Consider the following 22,148-nt stretch of genomic DNA (forward strand, 5'->3'; position numbering starts at 1 on the left):
GGGGGTGGAGTAGAGGGTGGGGTGGAGGGCTTTACAACATGGCTGCGTTTAATGTAAAAGAAAATGCAATTTTTTATTTAAAAAAATTAATGCTTCCCAAGCTAAGTGTGATAATTTGTAACTGGTTTTCACTGACTAATTTATTCTCATCCAATCGGATGCACGGATTTTCAGTAGCTTATAACATCTGTCGAAAAAAAAATCACCCATGACATGTTCCCTTCGTGTCACTGTCCTCTCCTTCATTTTATATTTCTCAAATTTCTCTTTTTTAAATTAAGAGTATTTTTTTAAATTCCACTGTAACACGTAACTAATCAATATCTTCAAAACATGTCATCTTTCAAGATTTGATTTAAATAGAAAGTTTGACGTCTGAAGCGCTGATATATACACGCCATTGCAATATCACTATGTCAACAAAATCGGACTCCTATATTTTCTTATTGACCAAAACTGGCGAAAGATAGGTTTGATGATCATAACATTTCATTTTCTCTCTTATTGCTCCCCTCCCCTCACTCCGTCTCCCCCCTCCTTTTCACACTCGCTACTATTCCCCCTCTCTCCACACTGTGGGCAGGTGAGTATGTAACGTGAGCGCGCGTCGTGGTATAGTGGTTCTGACTCTCTCGCCATTAAAATAGAGGGTCGTGGGTTCGAGTGTTAGCCATGGTGTGTTTTCCTTCAGCAAGAAATTTATCCAGGTGAGGTGAATGGGCACCCGGCAAGATTAATTCTTGAATGTGCGAGCGCTGAAAGGCAGCTTGAGCTAAAGCCGGGGTCACCATAATAACACTGCGCCTCGAAATAGATTGTTTCTAGGTAGATGGCGCTATACAAATGCCTATTATTATTATAATAAAACGCAAGGTTCTATATCAAGATTATTCTGTTGGAGGACTGAGAGCTCCAACGAATAATGTGGATTAAACGTTTGGCAGACGGAGGGAAAAGTTCGGGTTGGAAAGCAACCTTCGAATACTTCTAAGTTCTTTAGGTGGTCGAATCATATTTCTGTGTGATTATGATACGAGTAGAATGAATTTGAAAGGTATACCATTATTTTACATAGATATGCTGAAGGCATGGCACGAATTTGATAAATGTAGACATTTTAGAGGGATAAGTAATCCCATTATTTTTTTAAGAACAATCGTATATGCCTTCAATAATAAAACCTTTTTATATTGAATTATTTCAGAAAGGTATAGTTAAGGTCTCAGATATATAGTTGGCGGTCAATTAAGACCAGTTTCATACTGGTATAATTTGAAATTTTCACCTGAAAACTTGCTCAGAATTCAAAGGATATTTTCAGTATTAACAGAAGAGTGGATACAAGGTGATTTTATGGAAATGGATACAGACAACTTTGAAATTGAATTGATGATATTTTGGCGTGTTCAGAAACTATGTGTTATACAATCTTGACGAATATATGACCACTTCATTGAAAATTTTCATATTGATTATGTATTTCATGTTACAGATGGGCAATCCGAATATGATTTGGGAATGGGGGAAATCTATTTTTCACGGTACCTTGTACCATGACGTCCAATTGATTTTAATGTAAGAAGAAAATACATTCTGCCCATCCAAGCGAAAGTTTCAAAGATAATTATTAGGCTTAATCATATGATTTTTAACAGATAAGGAAAAAATCAAACATATCATTGAAAATTTGATCAAATTTGGACAAGGAATAACCAAGTTAATTCATTATTTCGGTCTGTATGAATATTCAATGAGCAAGTTAATGGTATCATATCCCAACCTGTTCTTTTTGGTTTTATTGTATGAAATTATGTTTATTCAAATTTTGTCCTTCAGGTCCTGGATTAACAACTTATTCAATCGATATTCTTTACTGCAACATGATACACACATTGTATGACAATATGAACTATTAATGATTCATGTAATAGCATAAGATAAATAGTGTGAATGTGAAATTAACAGCCCGCCTAATGAATATTCATGACGATGTGCATTTAGCTGTTTTACAATATATTTTTCAACTTTAAAATTCAATAGCTTCGGTACTTTTCAACATATTTTGATAAAAACTTTCTGCGTTTTACTCGATGAATTTTACTCTTTTTATTGAGATATAATTATTTCCGACCCGGATTACCCCTTTATGTTCCAAAACAGGTCTAAAGGACTTTGGAAATAAACCATAAATCGAATCGTTTCTACGATATAAGTATGATAGAAATGTAAATAAAATATTTTGATGTCTCGGCACTAATTCAACAGCCGAGCCTTTCAGTGACTAACCAAAGTGGAAGTATACGATTCGCTCTTTTTTAGTTTTCTGCACAAAGTCATCAATAAATTGAAAATAGTTTCACAAAAAAAGTACTCCACTCTATTATTTGTAATGCTAATTGCATGAATGCACGCACACCGTGAAGTTTGGAATGAATTTCTAGCTATAAAGACCTCTGATAATGTTTGATCTGACAAGTTGTTCAAAGCATGTGACCCCAGGATGCGACCGTATCATTCTGTGGAACTAAATACGGATATCATGTACGTATTTTTAATGATTTCGTTTTCATACATCATACAGTGCACAATTTCCCTGCCAGTGGTATACGCATGATACATGAAAACATGAATTTGCGAATGAGCTAAAATGGACCGCCAATTCCATTCAACTACAAAATTGCTGGTCGCTATAAAATACAAGGTCACGTAAGTAGAATTATATGTATTCATAAATTATGAAATATTTTTATTTGGATGTGTGATTATAAAATTGATTTAACCAGAAATCGTATCAACTGGCTACATGAGAGGATTCCATTTGACGATCGAAAGTTCTAATCGAGTTATCTGGGTAGGTGACCTGATATCCAATGTTACAAAAGACAAATCTCTAATCAGAATTTTGAATGATTTCTATTGACAACCACGATATGAAGGCAATTGAAAATTGTAATTCATGTTTCCATATAGGAGTGTTATTTTGATCAAGGTGTTATTGATATTTCCCTGGAGACGTTCGCAAAAAAGATTGCTCAGGAAGTGGGCAGTCGGTCATAATTTAGAGCAGCAATGTTTCACCATGTTAATTTCATATAGGAGATGCTGGTTCGGCAATACAAATATTTATTTCCGTGCATTGGCGGCGGAAGCCAAAAATTTTAGGAGGGGACAACCCACAAAAAAAATTTGACAAGCAAAAAAAAAAAAAAAAGGTTCTCAATCTAAAAATTTTAGGGGGGACGCGTAGGAAAATAAATTGATAAGCAAAAAAAAAAAAAAAAAAAAAAAGGTCATCAACTACAAATTTAGGGGGGACACGTCCCCCCCGCTTCCGCCGCCTATGTTTCCGTGTAATGAGTGAGAGAGGGTTAGGAATGTACCAACAGCAGCAATAGTAGAAAGTAGTAGTATAGTAGTAGTAGTAGTAGTAGTAGTAGTAGTAGTAGTAGTAGTAGTAGTAGTAGTAGTAGTAGTAGTAGTAGTAGTAATAGTAATAATAATAATAATAATATAGGATATTTATATTGCGCACATTTCCACCTTGTTAGGTGCTCAAGGCGCTCCTATATTACCCGGCTAAGCTAGGCGTTCATAGCGCACACAGCTTCTTAAGGAATTACTTCCTACCGGTACCCATTTACCTCACCTGGGTCGAGTGCAGCACATCGTGGATCAGTTTCTTGTAGTATTAATAGTAGTAGAGGTAGTAGTAATATTAGTAGTAGTAGTAGTAGTAGTAGTAGTAGTAGTAGTAGTAGTAGTAGTAGTAGTAGTAGTAGTAGTAGTAGTAGTAGTAGTAGTAGTAGTAGAAGTAGAAGTAGGAATGCCATTATTGTTATCATAATTAAGCCTAATGCTAAAGAAGACTTCATTCTTGTCTCACCTGCTTAGCAGAGTGAGACTATAGGCGCCGCTTTTCCGACGGCGGCGGCGGCGTCAACACCAAATTTTTTAAACTGAGGTTAAGTTTTTGAAATGACAGCATAACTTAAAAAGTATATGAACCTAGTTCATGAAACTTATACATAAGTTTAATAAAGTATCACTGAACATCCTGCATGAGTTTCAGGTCACATGATCAAGGTCAAATGTCATTTAGGGTCAATGAACTTTGGCCAAATTGGGGTATTTGTTGAATTACCATCATAACTTTGAAAGTGTGTTGGTCTAGTACATAAAACTTGGACATAAGAGTAATCAAGTATCACTGAACATCCTTTGCGCATTTTAGGTCACATGACCAAGGTCAAAGGTCAATGAACTTTGGCCACGTTGGGCGTATTTGTTGAAATACCATCATATCTCTGTAAGTGTATAGGTCTAGTTCATAAAAAGTGGACATAAGAGTAACCATGTATCACTGAACATCTTGTGCGAGTTATAGTAGTTTTCAAAATCAGCTCTGCTGCTGTATAGAATCGCGTGATGCAGGTAAGACCGCCAGAGGTATTCCACTTGTTTTTTTTTTTATCAGAGACACAATACAAAAAATATATATTTTCAGTACAAGAAGGAGTAGTAGATATTGCTGATCTTAAGATGTGATTATTTCCTTTTCGTTTTCCCATAAATGATCAAACACACTGTTCAAGAGTTTAAAAAAAGGAGAAAGGGGAATGCATGTCTATCTTTAAAACATTTCCCGTGATAGGAACTACAAATGCATTAAAGAAAAAAGTGTTATGACTCTCATTTTATGATCTATGGAACGTACTCAAGAAATTGGCCATGCTCTTATCAGGTGTAAATGAATGGTAGTTTTGGGTTGAATTCAAACTTTGTGGATACTACGCTTTTAAACTGAAGTTTTTTTTTACACGAACCGTCCAAGTGCAAGTCACGTAGTGCCTAATGACGTCAACTGCAAGACGTTTCCATAGTAACATAGGAATGAATTAATTTCATTGGAAATCGACTAACATTTTCTTTCCTATATATCGGATGCTAAATATGGATTTTTTTAGATACTAGTATATCAATTTATTTCATTCTAGTTTATTTATTTTATTTCATCATGGTAAAATAGGCCTTCATCAGCAAGTGCCTTTTTTGCAGTGATACCTTGCATAAGATGTGAAGACAATTGAAATTGTTTAGTTTTATATAATACTCCTGTCGGTAATAAATAATTATTTTCCAGAGGCCCCTGCAGAAGTAATGTCATTGTGATTTCACACCTGATTTTGATTACATTGATAGTGGTATTGTCTTTATAAGTCAAACCAACGTATTTTGGAGTAGGCTTGGCTGAAAATAAACTCGTACACTGTAAAACTGCGGTGTTAAAACTGACACCAATTGGTGTTAATAGAGGACCACACCCTGAGGTGTTAAAATTACGCCCTAGAGATTAGACATAACACCAAAGAGTGTATATGTAACAACAAAAGGTGTTGTAATAACACCTATATGTGTAAAACTATAACACCACCAATTTAACACCGGTGTAAAATAACTGGCGTGGTCCTCTCACACCGGTTAACACCACATTTTTTGCTGTGTATTCATGCATTTTATTATTTTTTTCCTTCCTTCTGGCTATCTGATAAATATGATCAATTTGCATGCTTTCTTGGAATTAAGGTTATGTGAAATGATAATTCTATGAAACTACAGAGTTGTGGAATTACCGTTTAACTCTACAGTTTCCACCATAAGTTATGTACTATTAGAGAGATTGCTTTTAAATAGATTGTATAAGGTGAAACTCGAACAAATTCATCTATGCTTTCTAAGATCATTATTTCCACTTTATTTCAAAACCTTCGTTTTGCGTTGCAAGAAAATATTTGTAATCGATTTCAAATTCAGTTGCAAATTAATTTTTTGTTTGTTGATGCAAGGATCACACAAGAAGTCATTATTGGAAATTTGCAATCCATGGAAAACGTTTGAGCCTTTACAAGGTTTTTCTTGCAGTGACCTTTTGGAATTACAAAATATAAATGGTTTCTAAATTTCATATTTTGTTGGCACTGTATTATTGCACCTTATTCAGCCAGGGCCCAGAGAACGATTTTTTTTATAATATTTATTTTCTTAAAGGGGTTGCTGATTAAATTTAAAGGAGAATGAAACCTTTGGAACAAGATAGCTTGTGTGAAAACAGAAAAATCAAAGAAACAGATCAATGAAAGTTTGAGAAAAATTGGACAAATAATGAGAAAGTTATGAGCATTAGAATATTGCAATCACTAAGGCTATGGAGATCCTCAAATTGGCAATGCAACAAAGATTTGTGATGTCAATTGTGAACAACTCACCCCATTATTTTAGTATATAATTCATTTAAATTGCCTCTTTTATCACATATATCATTGGATCATGTGGTCTTTCAATAATAGGGCATGTAATACAGATTTTTAAAGAATACATCATGGATATAGGGAAAGTTGTTCACATGTGACATCACACATCCTTGTTGCTTTGCCAATGGCAGGATCTCCATAGCATTAGTGATTGCAATATTCAACTGCTCATAACTTTCTCATTATTTGTCCGATTTTCTCAAACTTTCTTATTTCCTATTCTTTGATTTTTCTGTTTCGACACAAGCCTACTTGTTCCAAAGGTTTCATTCCCCTTTAACAAGCAAAAAAGGGGGAACGCTGAAAAAAATGAAGGAGGTTTTGTTCCAGAAAGAATTTGACAAACAGTTTTTATTAAAAATGTAGGTCATTTTTGTTACATTTCGGCCTTTTACCATGTAAAGAACATATTCACAGCACCCCCGCTCACCAGGACCATGAATTTAACGCCGAAGAAGTTATAGGCATATCGAATTGTTGTATGAAGTTGGCTCTCAGTTTCCTAATAACGACGATATGTTCATTATATTTCAACATGCTTAAAGTATGTTGTTTTAGAGATACATTTTTTCTAATCGACTTGTGAACCCTTATACCTCAGTCACATTTTCTCTTCGGCGGTCGTACGGCGAGTCGAAAACAGCCCATTTAACATTTTTTTTGTAATAGCTACATATAGGGGGTTTGAATAAAAATGAATAAACGGCTTCGACTCGCCGTACGGCCGTCCTAGAACAAATGTGACTGAGGTATGAATTATACTGAATTTCAACTCCCCCACCATTCTTCACTTCACCACGTCCCTATTTCAATGTAGCTTTCTCTCGACACCCTCCCTCCCCCTCTCTCTCTTGTTCTCCCCTTCATATCTATCCCTCTCCCTGCCCCTCCCCATCTCCGCCCCCTCCCTCCCTCTCCAGTTTTACCATTATATCTACATTTTCATCACATCTTTATCAATTGCCTTCTATGTGTTCTTGCATGTCTATGTGCAAAGTCTATTTTACTTTCATTATTTCAATATCCTATAGGTATTTCAGTAGATGATCAACGATTCGGAGTTGACTTCAAAGACCCACGACCGTTCAGATACGATCTCTGCAATTAGAAAGAAAAAAATGCCGATCATCCATTTTAATAATATCTGATTCTAAATCATCCGTCAAGCCTTCATAATTGTTCAAGTGTGAAAATATATCAAACTGAATCTAAAATGCCTTCATCCGAGAGAGAACCTTTATTTTCGAGCTCGTCGACCTCGATGGCACGTGGGTCAACGAGCATGAAGTACGATGCAGCATTGGAGCTCGCACCATCTCGGTCGCAATCCGTCGTCGACGAACCACCGCCCGAATCGATGAAGCAGCGAATGAGACGCTCGGTATGGTTCCCTATATCATTCGTCTTCGGGTTCGTGTTTTTCATTACCTTGGTCGAGCACGGTGTCCGCTTCAACGTCGTACTCTACACGGAGAAGGTGCTGGAATATACGAAAGGGCATTCCCCGATCCTCATCGCAGCCTTTGACGCCATCGCTCCATGCTTGCCGCTGCTTGGTGGATGGCTCGGAGATTCCTGGTTTACAAGGTCAAAGGTCACACTCACAGGAGCATTTGCAACACTTTTAGGTCAGTTCATGATTTAAAATAAAATCACAAAACATACTGTTTTCCTTTCTTGTATAATTTCTAATATATCCATTTTTATTGTTCATTATTATCATTTCATTTATAGAGTATCATGTGATTGAATTTCTTTGAATATTTGAATAGCTTTATTGGGTTCAAACTACTTTTTATGCATTGTAAATATAATGACGACGCCCTTGGTTCTATATTAAGTCTAACGAACTATGACTATTGAGTAAATATGGTGGGTAAATCACATTAAATTACATCTCATAACCGTAAAATTGTAATAGGATATTTTTAACTACTGTTTACCAGTCCCCATAACTCTAGAGAATTAGTGTGTGAATGGAATAAGTGTAGAATAGCATGGTTTCCCCCCACACCAACATAACTGTACACAAAGCCAGGCATAATTTACAATGTTACTTTTTACTGTTTCAAATGGACTCAACCTTTGGACCATGTGCTGTGTTTTGACAAGCACCCACCCCCCCCAAAAACATGAATAAATACATACATAAATAAAAAGCAAATAAATGAAATGTACGCGCTATGGTACTTTCTGTTTTAGCGCCTCTAAATATCCATTATTATTAATGAAATGAAATAACTAAAAATTTTGTCATTTCAAAATTGGTCACATATTCTCTCTTGGAAAAAGGATGAGGAGGGGGGGATCTCAAAGTAGAGTCTCAAAGAAGTACCCCCCCCCTTCTCCCTGGATCAGCACCAATTTAATTCAGTTGATAATTATGATAATTATAATTATGATTATTATTACTACGTTGTCTCGTCACATTCTGTCGCACATTCAGTGGATAGTTACGTGCCCCCTCGAATAAAATTGCACAAAAGGATATATTTATCGTAAATATGTTACTTTAGAATGTATTCCCTTTTTACATTCTGTTGGAAATGAAAAAAAGATAAAATAAACCTGAAACTGATTCGTAGACCACCCCCCTTTTATTTGACCACAAATGATCATTGGTTCAATACATAAGATAAAATTCATATTTTAGGGGATCGGTTGGGGGGGATTTTGAAAAAGAAAAAAATTGCTCACAACAAGGAATTTTACATTTTAATCCTTTTTTTTACTGTATATAAACCCCTGAAACAAGTTTGGAAATCTGTGTTTGGCCATTAATTTCTCCCAACTCCCAATTTTACACAATGCATATTTGATATTATTCAAAAGATCATTTAATTCTCTTTAAAATGATACCATGCTTGTTATGATCATGCCATTACGAAAGAACAGGATTCAAAAGTGTTGGATGAGGTCTGAATTGAAAAGCTGCAAAACGAGCAGAAATAGCATTGAAGGGTCAATACAGAACATGATTCTTTTGTCTGTGTCAATAGAGATGAAAATCCAATCAAATCAAGCCCCTGCTTCTGTAGTGATGGTTTTGTGAGTTTAATGGTATGAGCGATCGTGGTTTGAAATAATTATACCCATGCATGTTTGTTTGTTTGTTATGTGTTTGCTTGTGCAGAGGTGTGTTTGATTCCATGTTAATGGTGATGTTAAGGTGCATGAAAACAATTAAAAGAAACCTCTGAGAAACTCACTCATCACCACTTAAAAAAAGAACAGTGACTTTCAATATTGTGTCATTCTGCAGCTTTTGAATTTTGACCTCGCCCCACATTTCAAGGCACTGCACCTCCATGTGAACCATAATCATATCATGTAGGGCATCATTTTAAAGAGAATTAAATGTTCTATTCATTGATATTAATTACACATTGATATTTACTAAAACCGAGGAGGGATTATCGATCAAAGTCAGATTTCCAAACTTTTTGAGGAGCTTATATAAATACTGTTCTTTTGTGTAAAGTTGCCCCCACGCTATTCTTCACTCCACATTCCTATCTTTAATCAGGAATTCTGCTCTTGACCATAACCGTCGCACCATATTCTCCCGAGGCCGAGGAAAACTTCTCGATATCAGCTAAACGAGCCCTCTTCGTCTTAGGCTTTACATTGCTCTTCGTCGGGCTTGCTCTGTATGGCGCCAATGATTACGTCATCGCAGCGAGGGAGATCGAACGGGACAGAGGACTAAACAATAATGGAATCCGGAATATGTTTTGTGTGTACGTAAATTCAAACATCAATCATTTTCTTTCTTTAACCCCACCCCATTTCTTCTTTTTGTATTCTTTTCCGTCATCTATGTCCCACTCTCTCCTACTTTCCTCTCTCTCTCTCACCATGTGTCCATGCTCTCACATCGTCTCTTCGCTTGTCTTTAAATGGCGTGCAGATATCTGATTGGGGGAGATCCCCCTTCCCCCCAAAAAATAAAAAAGTAAGAAAAGATTCTAAAGGAAAGAGAAAAGGGTGAAATGTGATTTTATATTCTGTTTATTATGTCCAAATCTATCACACTTTTTTCTCGCTCGCTTCGCTCACTCGTATTTTTTGTTTCGAATTTGCCCTGTGCGCCATATCTGGTCTCCCCATTTTGTTTGCTCAATACGCCACTGTTTATTTTTCAGTTTTTTTCATACTCTCATCTATGCCTCTTATCGCCAGTCGCACCTGCGAAACCTACTCCGAACTTCCGATATCGGTGTTTTGCAGTGTGCATAATATCATTTTACTCCGACTAGTATCCCAAGTGTGAACGACGTACATGTCGAATCTGTCGATAAAGACTACCAGATCATTATAAGCCGATCGTGTTTCCTAATCACACCAATACAACAATGTATTTCTTTGGTAGGCTAAATTCATTTCAAGTTCTATCCAATCACAGTTACATTTGGAACATTTCAACAGTGTGAATTACATCGTCACCACGGGTCGTGTGGTCCAGTGGTTAGAGCATTAGACGCATAATCGAAAGGTTGTGAGTTCGAATCCCTGCTCTGCCATTGTCTCCTAGCTCTAGTAATACCTGTCGTATATAAGGTCAGCCGCAATGACTGATTAACTGGACTGAAAAACTTGTCATTTTTTAAATTCAATTAATTCATTTGTTTTCTTTTTAGTCTTTTCATATCTACAATGATAGTTCAATATACATATTTATAAAATTTAACATGTAAATGATTTTTTATAATACAGTAATACCATGAAATCGAAGGGTAAGGAAACCAACTAAATAGCAGAGCTTTATAGGGAGAAGGCCCCTTTTTGTAAGTACATTTACAGAAATATTAATTAAAAATAAGATAAAATAAAGAAATAAACAAACAAATAATGAATAAAAAAATAAATAAATAAAATAAATAAATAAATAATACTAAAAGTAACAGATTCAGTGTGCACTGTATACACAAATCATAAAACGATTAAACATATATAACGAAGAAAAATTAATAAACACGTTTATATATTAACTAAGCAAATAAGTATTCTAAAAATACCCTGCCCCTACCCATATGATTATGCATAGTGAATATATAATGAAAGAGAAGGGAGTCGTCACTGTTCCAGACGAAACCTGAACTATTCAGTAGTGCAAGTTGGCCTCACAGAGTGTGGAAATCAACGGTAACCATGACAACCATATTTCTATTGCTTCCTCTAACATACCCGGCTGTCACATTTCCGGAGACATATCAAGTTTTCATATGAAATTGAAACGAATGTATCTCCGGGTTGGCCTCATTTAAAAGGTCTTATCGGAATGCGGTGTTTGCGCAGGATATGGGTTAACGAACTATTGTGTCGCTTAACTTGGCATATTTACAGTTTCCTCATCACATCCAACATGTCATATTTCCCTCTTCACATACTAGAATGATCTTATCTATCATTCTTCAAGACATTGTAGACAAAATATGTTTGAGGAAATTGTCAATATTGTGTTGGTATGTGAAGGTCAATTTTTTTTGTCTCAATCTTAATTTCTTGTAGCAGGCGCGCCGGAACACTTTCAGTTTTTTTTTTTTTTTTTTTTTTTGGGGGGGGAAATCCCGAAGGGGGCACAATATTTTTGACAGCGTGAGATACCGAAGCGATCGAGCGGGAGAGGCTGTGGGACCCCCCCCCCGGTAAGGACTTTGTGTAAAAATGGAGTATAAAAGTTGCGTTTCTAAGAGCATTCAAAAATAAATTTCTTGAGAATTAAACAGTATTGGAGTTCTTTTTGCTCCTTCTGTTTCCTCCCTTCTGACCCAGACTGGTGTTTCTTCATGATCAGGGTCGCAGTTCCAGCAAATTACGAGCCTTATTGCAAACGAAATTGTTTCAAACCAATGTAATATAGGCCTTTTAAATACTTTAAGATGACAAACATGACCGTACGCAGCTGGGGGCCGCCGATCGAGAGGGCAAAATTCACAAAATTCACCAAAAGTGTGCACGAAATCCTTCAATTTTATTCTAGAAAATGCAAAAGCTCCCCCATCACAAACCCCCTCGCTCTTAAGTTTCTTCGTAGGTCTTGCAGCCCCACCCACTCCCGGATTGTTTTTTTTTTTTTTTGCAAACGTCCATGAATAACAAAAGCTGGGATGAACCAGAGAACATAGCTGCCATCTCGATCTCATTAGTAACAGGTAATGGGAAGAAGTTTTGGAATCTAAAATACATAAGTGCTATATCATACGAGCTGAAATAGTATCAGACAAAACGCCTTCCAATCATGCCAATGTAAAGGAATAGAGGAAAATACAGGGCTGTGAAAATATCTTAAGATTTTTTTTATAGTAGAGCATAACTGTAACGCTTATTTTTTTCTTTTATATTCTTTATTTACATTTTTATTCATATCTCGGATAATATGAGTCCGGTCAAGAAGACACTTTCACAGATGATTTTATTTTTTTCATGTCTAAACATTATCTCTAAGTTGCTTTCGAGTGGGATTCACCATTTTCACAAAATATTATTATCCTCTACACATGATTATTCTGTGTGTAATTTTCTGATAACATGTCTATATTGAGTTGAAATGACCTTGGTATTTTCTTTAGGGCACTGACTTGTTATCACTGTATTAACTCAATTTATATTTAGTTGAAAACGAAATAATTGAAACAAGTTTCTCGAGATGTTATGGTTTCTGGCCCAGTCATGCCCAGAAATTCTGGGCTTGACAGCTATGACATAGATTCCATAATATGTTGCTCGAGTAACTAGTGTTCACGCGCGTTAGTGATATCGGGTCCGGTCTGAGCGTTTCTGGGCGACCGCGCGTTTGTTAGACGACACAGCCAGCATCATAGAGTTATAAACCTAATCATTGGTGGACCACTATCAATTTGCCATTCGCTTTTAGTCTGAAATGTATTCATTAAAAGGTTAAACGTTATCACACTGTAATAAGATGGAAAAGGGGTTTATCAAAGGTATGTTTCACAGAGGAACTGTTCGTCAAAAGACGCGAGGCTTACTATGATAATGTATTTGCCTCGTCAGGGGCAATTTTTTTTCATTTTTGACCATGGAAATGACAATTTTCAGGCAAAAAAGTGCCTTCGTTTACTTTTGTCCTTAAATAATTTATAATTTTTCTACTTTCTGGGGGGCACATTGGGGGGGGGGGCAAAATCTCGTTTTGCCCCCCAAAAAAAAATTTATTTGCCCCCCAAAAAAAATTATTTTGGGGGAGGGGCAAGTGCCCCCCCTGCCCCCCCCCCCCGCTTCCGGCGCCCTTGTCTTGTAGAATTGAGTTATCCATCATAGAAATAAATGATCTGTCCGTTTTTCTTTTTTTTCACCCCATGCTTCATTGGACTCTCTCTCTCCCATTCCCTTCTCTCTTCCTTTTTCTTCCTTCCTTCCTGTTTTCATTCTTTCCCCTTTTCTTTCTTTCTTTCTTTTTTTCTTTCATTCTTTCTTTCTTTCTTTCTCTCTTTCATTCTTTCTTTCATTCTTTCTTTCATTCTTTCTTTCATTCTTTTTTTCATTCTTTCATTCCTTCCTTCCTTCCTTTCTTTCTTTCTTTCTTTCTTTCTTTCTTTCTTTCTTTCTTTCATTCTTTCTTTCTTTCTTTCTCTCTTTCATTCTTTCTTTCATTCTTTCTTTCATTCTTTCTTTCATTCTTTCTTTCTTTCATTCCTTCCTTCCTTCCTTCCTTCCTTCCTTTCTTTCTTTCTTTCTTTCATTTTTCTTTCTTTGTTACACACACATTCTCTCTCTCACACCCATCCCTTCTCTCTCTAGTTTTTATATAGTGTACTTTACTGCGATCTCCTGTTCAGAGCTTGTGTTCCGATTGGTCGACGCTACTTCGTTTTTCTTCGTCTACTTACTATTGGATGCTTCCGTAGTGCTTTCCATCACATCAATGGTGCTAGGCCAGAAGTTTTACGTCAAAGAGCAGCGAAAACGTAAGTGAAAACAAAACTTCAATGAAATCAATGACTAAGTAAAGAGAAAAATATATAAAACTAGATACAAAACAGGATGCGGTTTTAACGAGCATTAATATAAATAAAATTGCATTTGTATGAGATGGGTGAAATTGTGTGTTTTAATTGAATATTGGCATTTACATTGATATCAAGCATTGCATACAGTATCAAGTCTTAGCCTTTTAGTCAAGAGAGGGAGGGAGAGAGAGTGAAAGGAAGAGAGATAATGAGAAAGGAACATATAGACAGACTGACCGACGGACAAACAGACATAGACAGAGACCGTGGAAACAGGGCGAGTGAGAGGGCCCCGGGAGCATGGGGAGTGGGGTGTGAATTTGTCCTCTGCAAAAGTTATTCTCGCAATCTCGGGGATATACTTGGACGGTAACATTTTTTTTTTTTGGGGGGGGGAGGAGTGGTTATTTTCCTTAGATATGGCGTTCCTGTAGTATTTTGTATTGCTCGAGTACTGGAACGCAACATCCTTACGTGTAATTAAATGTATGTCGTATCACGATGTTAATACCCTCATCACTCTAAATATGTTAACTTTATTAACCCTTCACTGTAAAAACTGTGGTGTTAGAACTGACACCAATTGGTGTTCATAGAGGACCACACCCTGAGGTGTTAAAATAACACCCTAGAGATTGAACATAACACCAAAGAGTGTAAATGTAACAACCATAGGTGTTGTAATAACACCTATAGGTGTAAAACTAACACCACCAATTTAACACCGGTGTAAAATAACTGGTGTGGTCCTCTATGTACACCGGTTAACACCACAGTTTTTGCTGTGTTCAATGCTGTGATCAGCACTATAATTTTTGTCAATTTTCAAAAATGAGAAAAGCCTTCTATGGCTCGGTTGCATGGTTTGATTTTGATTAATTTTTTATTTTATTATTTTTTACATATGTTATTTCTATATTTTACCATGCACTAGGGTTTGTGTTGAGGAATCAGATTCGTATTATATGGGAGGGGATACGTCGGAGGAAGCACGCCCCCAACGTTCCAAAATGGATCCAGCGAGCCTCCACCCAATATGGCGGTTCTTTCAAACCGGAAGAAGTCTACGAAACGAGTCACCTTCTGAGGACTATTCCCATCTTCCACACCGTCACAATCTTCGTTATCGTCAATTACTTTGTGAGTATGTCGAGTACGAAAGCTTTAAGTGGCCATCGCCTTGACGAGATATTTTATCAAGCCATTTTGACGTGATACTATGATAGCCATTATGTCGACATGCTGAGATATGTTATCTTCCGCTGTCGATCTAAAAAGTACGTCATGTTGAGATAAGAACGGTATTGTCGATAAAGACATTTTAACCTTTTAAAATTTTAACTTGGCGTGATGATGTATGTCACCATATCGACATCATGATGTTTAGTCGACTTGGCGTGATAACGTATCTTAACATGTCGACATTAGTCGACACGACAAGATAAAAAATATATGGCTATCTCGCCGAGTAGTTGGCACTTTAAAAATTCCTCTTTCGTGGCTTAGATTTAGATTTATTTATTTCCGTTCAACATTTTTTTCAAAATACAATCAAAGTAACAATACATATTCAATATAATAGATATCAAGAAGCCCAACCAAATATATTACTAGCGATCTGAAAAAGGGCAATCATGTCATTTTTCGTGAATGATAGCACTGTAGTAAAACTCTGTAAAAAGTCAAACATCTCATCAGGATCCTGGGAACGATTTTTTTTTACTGAAAGTGCTGATGTAAATTTGAAAAAAAGGGTTTTCAATACACAATGGTCTAATTGGTCCCGGGAAAGTTGAAAAGCAAAAAAAAAAGGGCTTCACCACAAAAAGGAAGGCCGTTTTGGGTTACATTTTTCATTTTTTGCACATCATCTAGATACCTGGGGGTACTGCCTATTGAGAATAATACACGCAGCACCCCCGAGGACTTTTTTTTTTGGGGGGGGGGTGCTTCAGCACCCCTGCTTCCGAGGGCCATGCCTCTCATGATAAAAGGATTACATAACCTAATCTAATACTGCAGTCACATCAATAAAACCGATTCACGCCAACCGGTGATATGTCACTCGAAATAACGTAATATATATGATCGGACTGGGGTCGGGTTCGTTGGTGTGGCAGCCACGTGATCTCCCAGCATTTTCGTACATCAATGTAACTTTTAAGCTAACTTTCTGATTCCATTGTTATTACAGATTGACTTAACCTACCACGAGCAGACGCTTTTATTGAACCCTGTCTTTGATGACACCACGACATCGGAATTCATTTACAATCTTTATCAGCCAATCGTGTCAGTGCTAACAAATCTAACTACTTTGCTCATTCTCTATCCATGTACCAGCCGCTGGGGGCGCTGTGATTCTCCTTTTATTCGAATAGGTATGAGAAATCGGCGTGATCAGGCGCGAGTTTGCTGGATGGTGGAGGGGGGGGGGGGAGGTGTGAGGGAGGGTGTGCCGCCCGATTCAGAAATCACAAGTTTTCTATCGCACCGTTTTCTTGAGATCGTTTTTCGCTAAACATTTTTTTGGCCATCAGTACTTAATTCATATCGTCATTTCAAAGTTTATAACGTACAATATGAAATTATGTTTAAGTATTTACACAGTCATCACCTTTGAAATCACCTCCCCAACCAAAGTGTACATTATTTCTTTTTTTTATTAAGACAGTTCACCACAGTCTACATAACAGCTTTATTCGACTTTTATTACTATCATTCACCGTTGCATCCTCAATGAAATGGAACAGACTCCCTTTCACTATAAGACAATCCCCAACAATCAAGTCCTTTAAGAAGTCCCCTAAAACTCTCTTGTTCTAGGCAACTGCCTTCATGTCATTCTGATTTTTGTTTGTATAAAAAAACTTTAAATATGTTAACTGAAATTGTGAGCGCTTTGGGCCATTTGGGAAAAGCGCGTTATAAATATTGAGTATTATCATTATTATCATCATTATTAGTAGTAGTAATATTACTATTATCATACTCATTATCACTCTTATTATTCGCCGATGAAAACTGTTCTCGAACCATCTCTCTACCAGGTGTAGGAATACTATTTGGAATCCTCTCCGTCACCTTCGCTGCCATCGTAGAGACGAGACGAAAACAGATGACGGTAGGGGATGAGGAGGAGGAGGACATCATGGTAACCATGGTGACAAACATCACTTATAACGCCTCATCTTTAAGTGTCATGTCTCAAATACCGCAGTACACTTGTGCAGGGATCGCAGATGCGCTCGTTCTCACTGCTGGTAATACATATTTTGTCTTAATTTTTTTGTGTGTTTTGGGGGTGATTTTGCTGAAGAAAGAGGAAAGTCGAAGCTATAGATATGACTATTAAAAAAGTTAACTATTGTGTATGATGAAGAACATTTGTATAGCGCCATTTATCTATAAACATTCAAATGTGTCAGCCATGCACTGGCGAAAATCCTTGCGACACACCTATTGTTCGGGGGGGGGGGGGTGGTCTATTGCTCCAACCCCCTCCCTGAACAGTTGTGTCGGCTCTCCAATATGTCACACATTATGCATGGTTATCACTTTATTTAACATCTCATTTTTTTTCCAAATTGAATGGCAAGTCAATGGATACGATGGTGATTATTCATTGTTATCATACTGTTCATTATTTTCACTCCGTTAACCCTAAAAAGACTGGGCTATTTTGGAGGCTAGAAAAACTGGGGGGGGGGGGCCTTTTGGGCCCCCCCTAAGATCTCGGCCGTTGGTCATCCGATCGCAACCAAATTTGGCACACACATCCTTTGTCATGTCCTCTAAAAGAAAACATAGTCAAAATACTGATATTCATTGTATTTTTTAATATATGCATAATTAATTATGCGAATATGCAAATTTTTATCAAAAAATTGAATTTTTCATACTTTGGTACCTATTGCGGTCCATAAATTCCCGTTTCAAGGTTTTCAGCTGTAAGAAGAGGTTGTTTATCATGGAATTGTGTTATTTCGTGCTTGAATTATTAGATATACTTATGCAAATTAGTAATTACTAAATATGCAAATAAGTACTCTGCACGCGTTATGTAGAGAAATACAACATTTGGCATGTTTTATTGCATTACACTCTCTTGGAATGAGCCAAAGCAATCTTGGAAGATAAACAAGTGATGTGTTACATGTACACTAGCTGGTGAAAACAAAGCATAAGAGATATCACATAATTTATGCAAATTATATTCATAATTAATTATGTGAATATGCAAATTTTTATCAAAAAATTGAATTTTTCATATTTTGGTACTTATTGCGGTCCATAAATTCCTGTTTCAAGGTTTTCAGCTGTAAGAAGAGGTTGTTTATCATGGAATTGTGTTGTTTCATGCTTGAATTATTAGATATGCTTATGCAAATTAGTAATTACTAAATATAATTGTGCAAGCGATTCTGGTATTTTGCACTACTTTTCTTATGTTTTTCTTTGATTTTAATTTCTTATGTATTTCTTTATTTTGCATTTCTTATGTATTTCTTTATTTTTTTATGCAATGTTTTTCATTATTTTCATATCCTAGAACTGCTACTTGAATTCACAAATGACATAATATAGAAAGAAACAAATATAGAAAACAATGTGTATAACATTCATTCAAATACCATACACTTTAAACACAAACGAATACAAATTTCAATTTCTTACGTGACATGTGATACGAAAATGTTACGTAACTCCGCAACCGCGGCATGGGGGTATACAAATTTGGTATGAAAAGTTGCGCAAAACTCAAGAAAAAAAGTCATGAAATGGCGGCGCGAACGCTTCATGCGCAAAAAAGTTATCGCAATTTATGTACAGGGGGGGGGGGGCTAAAAGGCCCCCCCAGTCTTTTTAGCGTTAAAGGTCAAGTCCACCCCAGAAAATTGTTGATTTGAATCGACAGAGAAAAATCAAACAAACATAAGGCTGCAAATTTCATCGAAATCGGATGTAAAATAGTAAAGTTATGACATTTTTCAGTTTCGCTTATTTTTCACAAAACAGTGATATGCACAACTCAGCGATATGCAAATGAGAGAGTCGATGATGTCCATCACTCACTATTTCTTTTGTTTTTTATTGTTTGAATAATACAATATTTCAATTTTTACAAATTTGACAATAAGGACCAACTTAACTTAACCTTAAACTGTTAAAATAATGGTAATTCCACATGTTCAGGGAGAAATAAAACTTTGTTTCACTTGACAAGGAGGATAAAATTATAATATTTCATATTTCATATATTAAAATACAAAATGAATAGTGAGTGGGTAACGTCATCAGTCTGCCAATTTGCATACCGACCAGGATGTGCTTTGTGAAATTAAGCGAAACTTTAAAATGTCATAACTTTCTTATTTTACATCCGATTTTGATGAAATTTTCAGTGTTTTGCTTTTTGGATTTTTCTCCTTTTTTCAAATCAACTTTTTGTTGGGGTGGACTTGTCCATTAAAAATAACACAACCAATAACGAGATAGATTTTAAAAAGTGATAAATTTGGCCATCGAAGTCATCCTCCTTCCCATCACGACAACCACCGGTAAATAACTTTGCGATCCATACCCCCTCCTCCTCTCATCCAGGCGTGGAGGTATCGTATGTGGAGGCCCCATATTCCCTCAAGGGTGTTGCGGTAGGACTGTTTCTCCTAATGTCTGGTGTCGGTAGTTACATCCTAGCTCAGCTCATCATACTCATCGTCAATGGCATCTCAGGAGCAGGTAATAATAATAATGATAATAATAGGCATTTATATAGAGCCATCTATCTAAAAATATTCTATTCCGAGGGGCGTTATTATTATTATCATTACCCCGGCTTTAGCTCGAGCTGCCTTTCAGCGCTCATGCATTCAAGGAATTAATCCTGCCGGGTAACCAATCACCTCACCTGGGTCGAGTGCAGCACAATGTGGATAAATTTCTTGTTGAAGGAAATTATGCCATGGCTGGGATTCGAACCCACGACCCTTTGTTTTGAAATCAGAAAACTTATCCACTGGGCCATATAACGCTCCACATAGGTATTTATCGGATATGTAGTTATCAGGTAGTTATCGGATCTTATCATCGATTCAAGGAAGCTAGTAACCTAGGGCCTTTTCACACGTGAATCTTGAATCATCATTGTAATAATGATTGCGATTGTAATCGTGACTGTGATTAACGTTCGTGATTCGATCTAATCATGTTCTAGTTTGGTTTCTCACGTGCGAAATATTTGTCATTAACCTTATTTTTCACTGGAATCATCATTCAAATTACGATTTTTTGTTCACCTGAGTGAAAGGGCGGCTAGTAAAATCATTGATTCGAATTGCTGGAGGTAAGGTATTATTATAAGTCAGAAACGGTGAACGTGAGAGGCCGTTTGTACAATTTGATCAATGAAACCTATCATTATAGCCACAATTTTTTTTTCTTCATAAAAAAGGATGTTTATTTCTGATCAAAATAGAAGCGTGGCCTATAGCCCCATGTGCACCAAGACTACACCATTGTATTTAGTTGTTATGCTTATTTTTTTTCTCTTCTCCACTAAGTTTTATTACCTTTTTAATACCTCACAATGATTTCGCTGTATCTTGATATACATTTTGACAAACGTTTTTTTAATACATTTTAAAGACATTGCAAATATTGTTTGTATCCGTCATTACTACTTTATCATTGTGCATGGTTACGATTATATTTTATTCAAACAAAACATTCTAAAGAGAACTTTGGATCGGTCGTCACTTATTCCTCTTCTTTTCATCTATACATATTTCGTTATTCACTTCCAAATGATTGTTCAATCATGTTGGAATATCCATCAGACATTTCAGTCAGTGGGCAGGTTCTCCGCTCTATAGCTTCTTTATTCCAAAGTGATTGACTCGAAAGGTTTGTGCGGACCAAAACACCGCTTTTAATTCGCTCATTGCTGCTCTAAATATTGATCAGACTTCATTTTGTTGGTATCTTCGTCAAGAAGAATCATCATCTATTTTAGGTCATCTGTTTAACTTTTATAAATAGTGCGTGTAATATAGGTCAAACTTCTGCTCTAAATATTTTCCCCTGAAAATTTTCTTTGTTTTCACGCTTTATTTCTGTTTGGGCCAAAATGATTTTATATAAAGATAAAGCTGACGATCTGAGCTTTAGCATGATTATAGTATGATATGTTTTAAAAATAGATTTGGTCCGATCAGGTCGAATTCCCACTTTTCATCGGCCATATTTATCTGATTTCTCTTTCAGCTGGTGAGGAATGGTACACTGAAAACCTAAACACATCGAGTATGGAATATTTCTACTGCATCCTGGCGGCCATTTTGATTTTGGACATTCTGTACATTTATTTAGTCACGAGAAAATACGAACGCGCTGATTGGGAAAGTGTGAAGACGAAAGTGACGATGGATGATAAAAACGATGACGATGAAAATGTCGATACGATTTTTGATGACTTTGACGGAGAAAACAGGGAATGCCAAGAAGAACATACGCTTGAAATGTCAGATACGAGTAGCTTATCCGAAAGATGACGTCACGTCACTCACCATCAACCTTAAATGTACTAGCACCACGAAAAGGACAGGAATGGTTTAACTTATAGAATAGCTTTACTTATGATAGAAGAGTTTAGTTTGGTCCTGAGGATAATGGTAACCTCAATATTATAACATACTGTGTCTTGAATAACAAATTACGTTTGAAATAACAGGGGCCGTAATAATTCTCAGACTTGAGACTCGTTATGTTATTTTGAAAAAAATAAATAAATAAACAAACGCAACCACAGGACCGACGCATTCTTTACAGTAAATTTTACTGCAAATGTTATCAGCCCCTTAAAAGC

At 36.4% G+C, this 22,148-nt stretch overlaps 1 protein-coding gene across 1 annotated transcript; it reads left to right on the forward strand.

The window, feature by feature from the left end:
• The first annotated feature begins 7,348 nt into the window (after positions 1-7,348).
• Positions 7,349-21,991, forward strand: LOC121431985 (solute carrier family 15 member 4-like). Its single transcript, XM_041629788.1, has 8 exons — positions 7,349-7,936; positions 9,835-10,048; positions 14,073-14,239; positions 15,216-15,421; positions 16,476-16,662; positions 17,332-17,544; positions 19,886-20,023; positions 21,548-21,991. Exons 1-8 carry the CDS (start codon positions 7,522-7,524, stop codon positions 21,832-21,834), a joined length of 1,827 nt encoding a protein of 608 aa, XP_041485722.1. The 5' UTR covers positions 7,349-7,521; the 3' UTR covers positions 21,835-21,991.
• The last annotated feature ends 157 nt before the right edge of the window (positions 21,992-22,148 follow it).

Source organism: Lytechinus variegatus, chromosome 18, assembly GCF_018143015.1.
Source record: "Lytechinus variegatus isolate NC3 chromosome 18, Lvar_3.0, whole genome shotgun sequence".
NCBI lineage: Eukaryota > Metazoa > Echinodermata > Echinoidea > Temnopleuroida > Toxopneustidae > Lytechinus > Lytechinus variegatus.

Coding starts and splice junctions, on each gene's coding strand:
- LOC121431985 (XM_041629788.1), top strand. CDS start 7,522: ATGCCTTCATCCGAGAGAGAACCTTTATTTTCGAGCTCGTCGACCTCG. Junction 14,240..15,215: donor CGTCAAAGAGCAGCGAAAAC/GTAAGTGAAAAC, acceptor ACCATGCACTAG/GGTTTGTGTTGAGGAATCAG. Junction 15,422..16,475: donor TCGTTATCGTCAATTACTTT/GTGAGTATGTCG, acceptor TTGTTATTACAG/ATTGACTTAACCTACCACGA.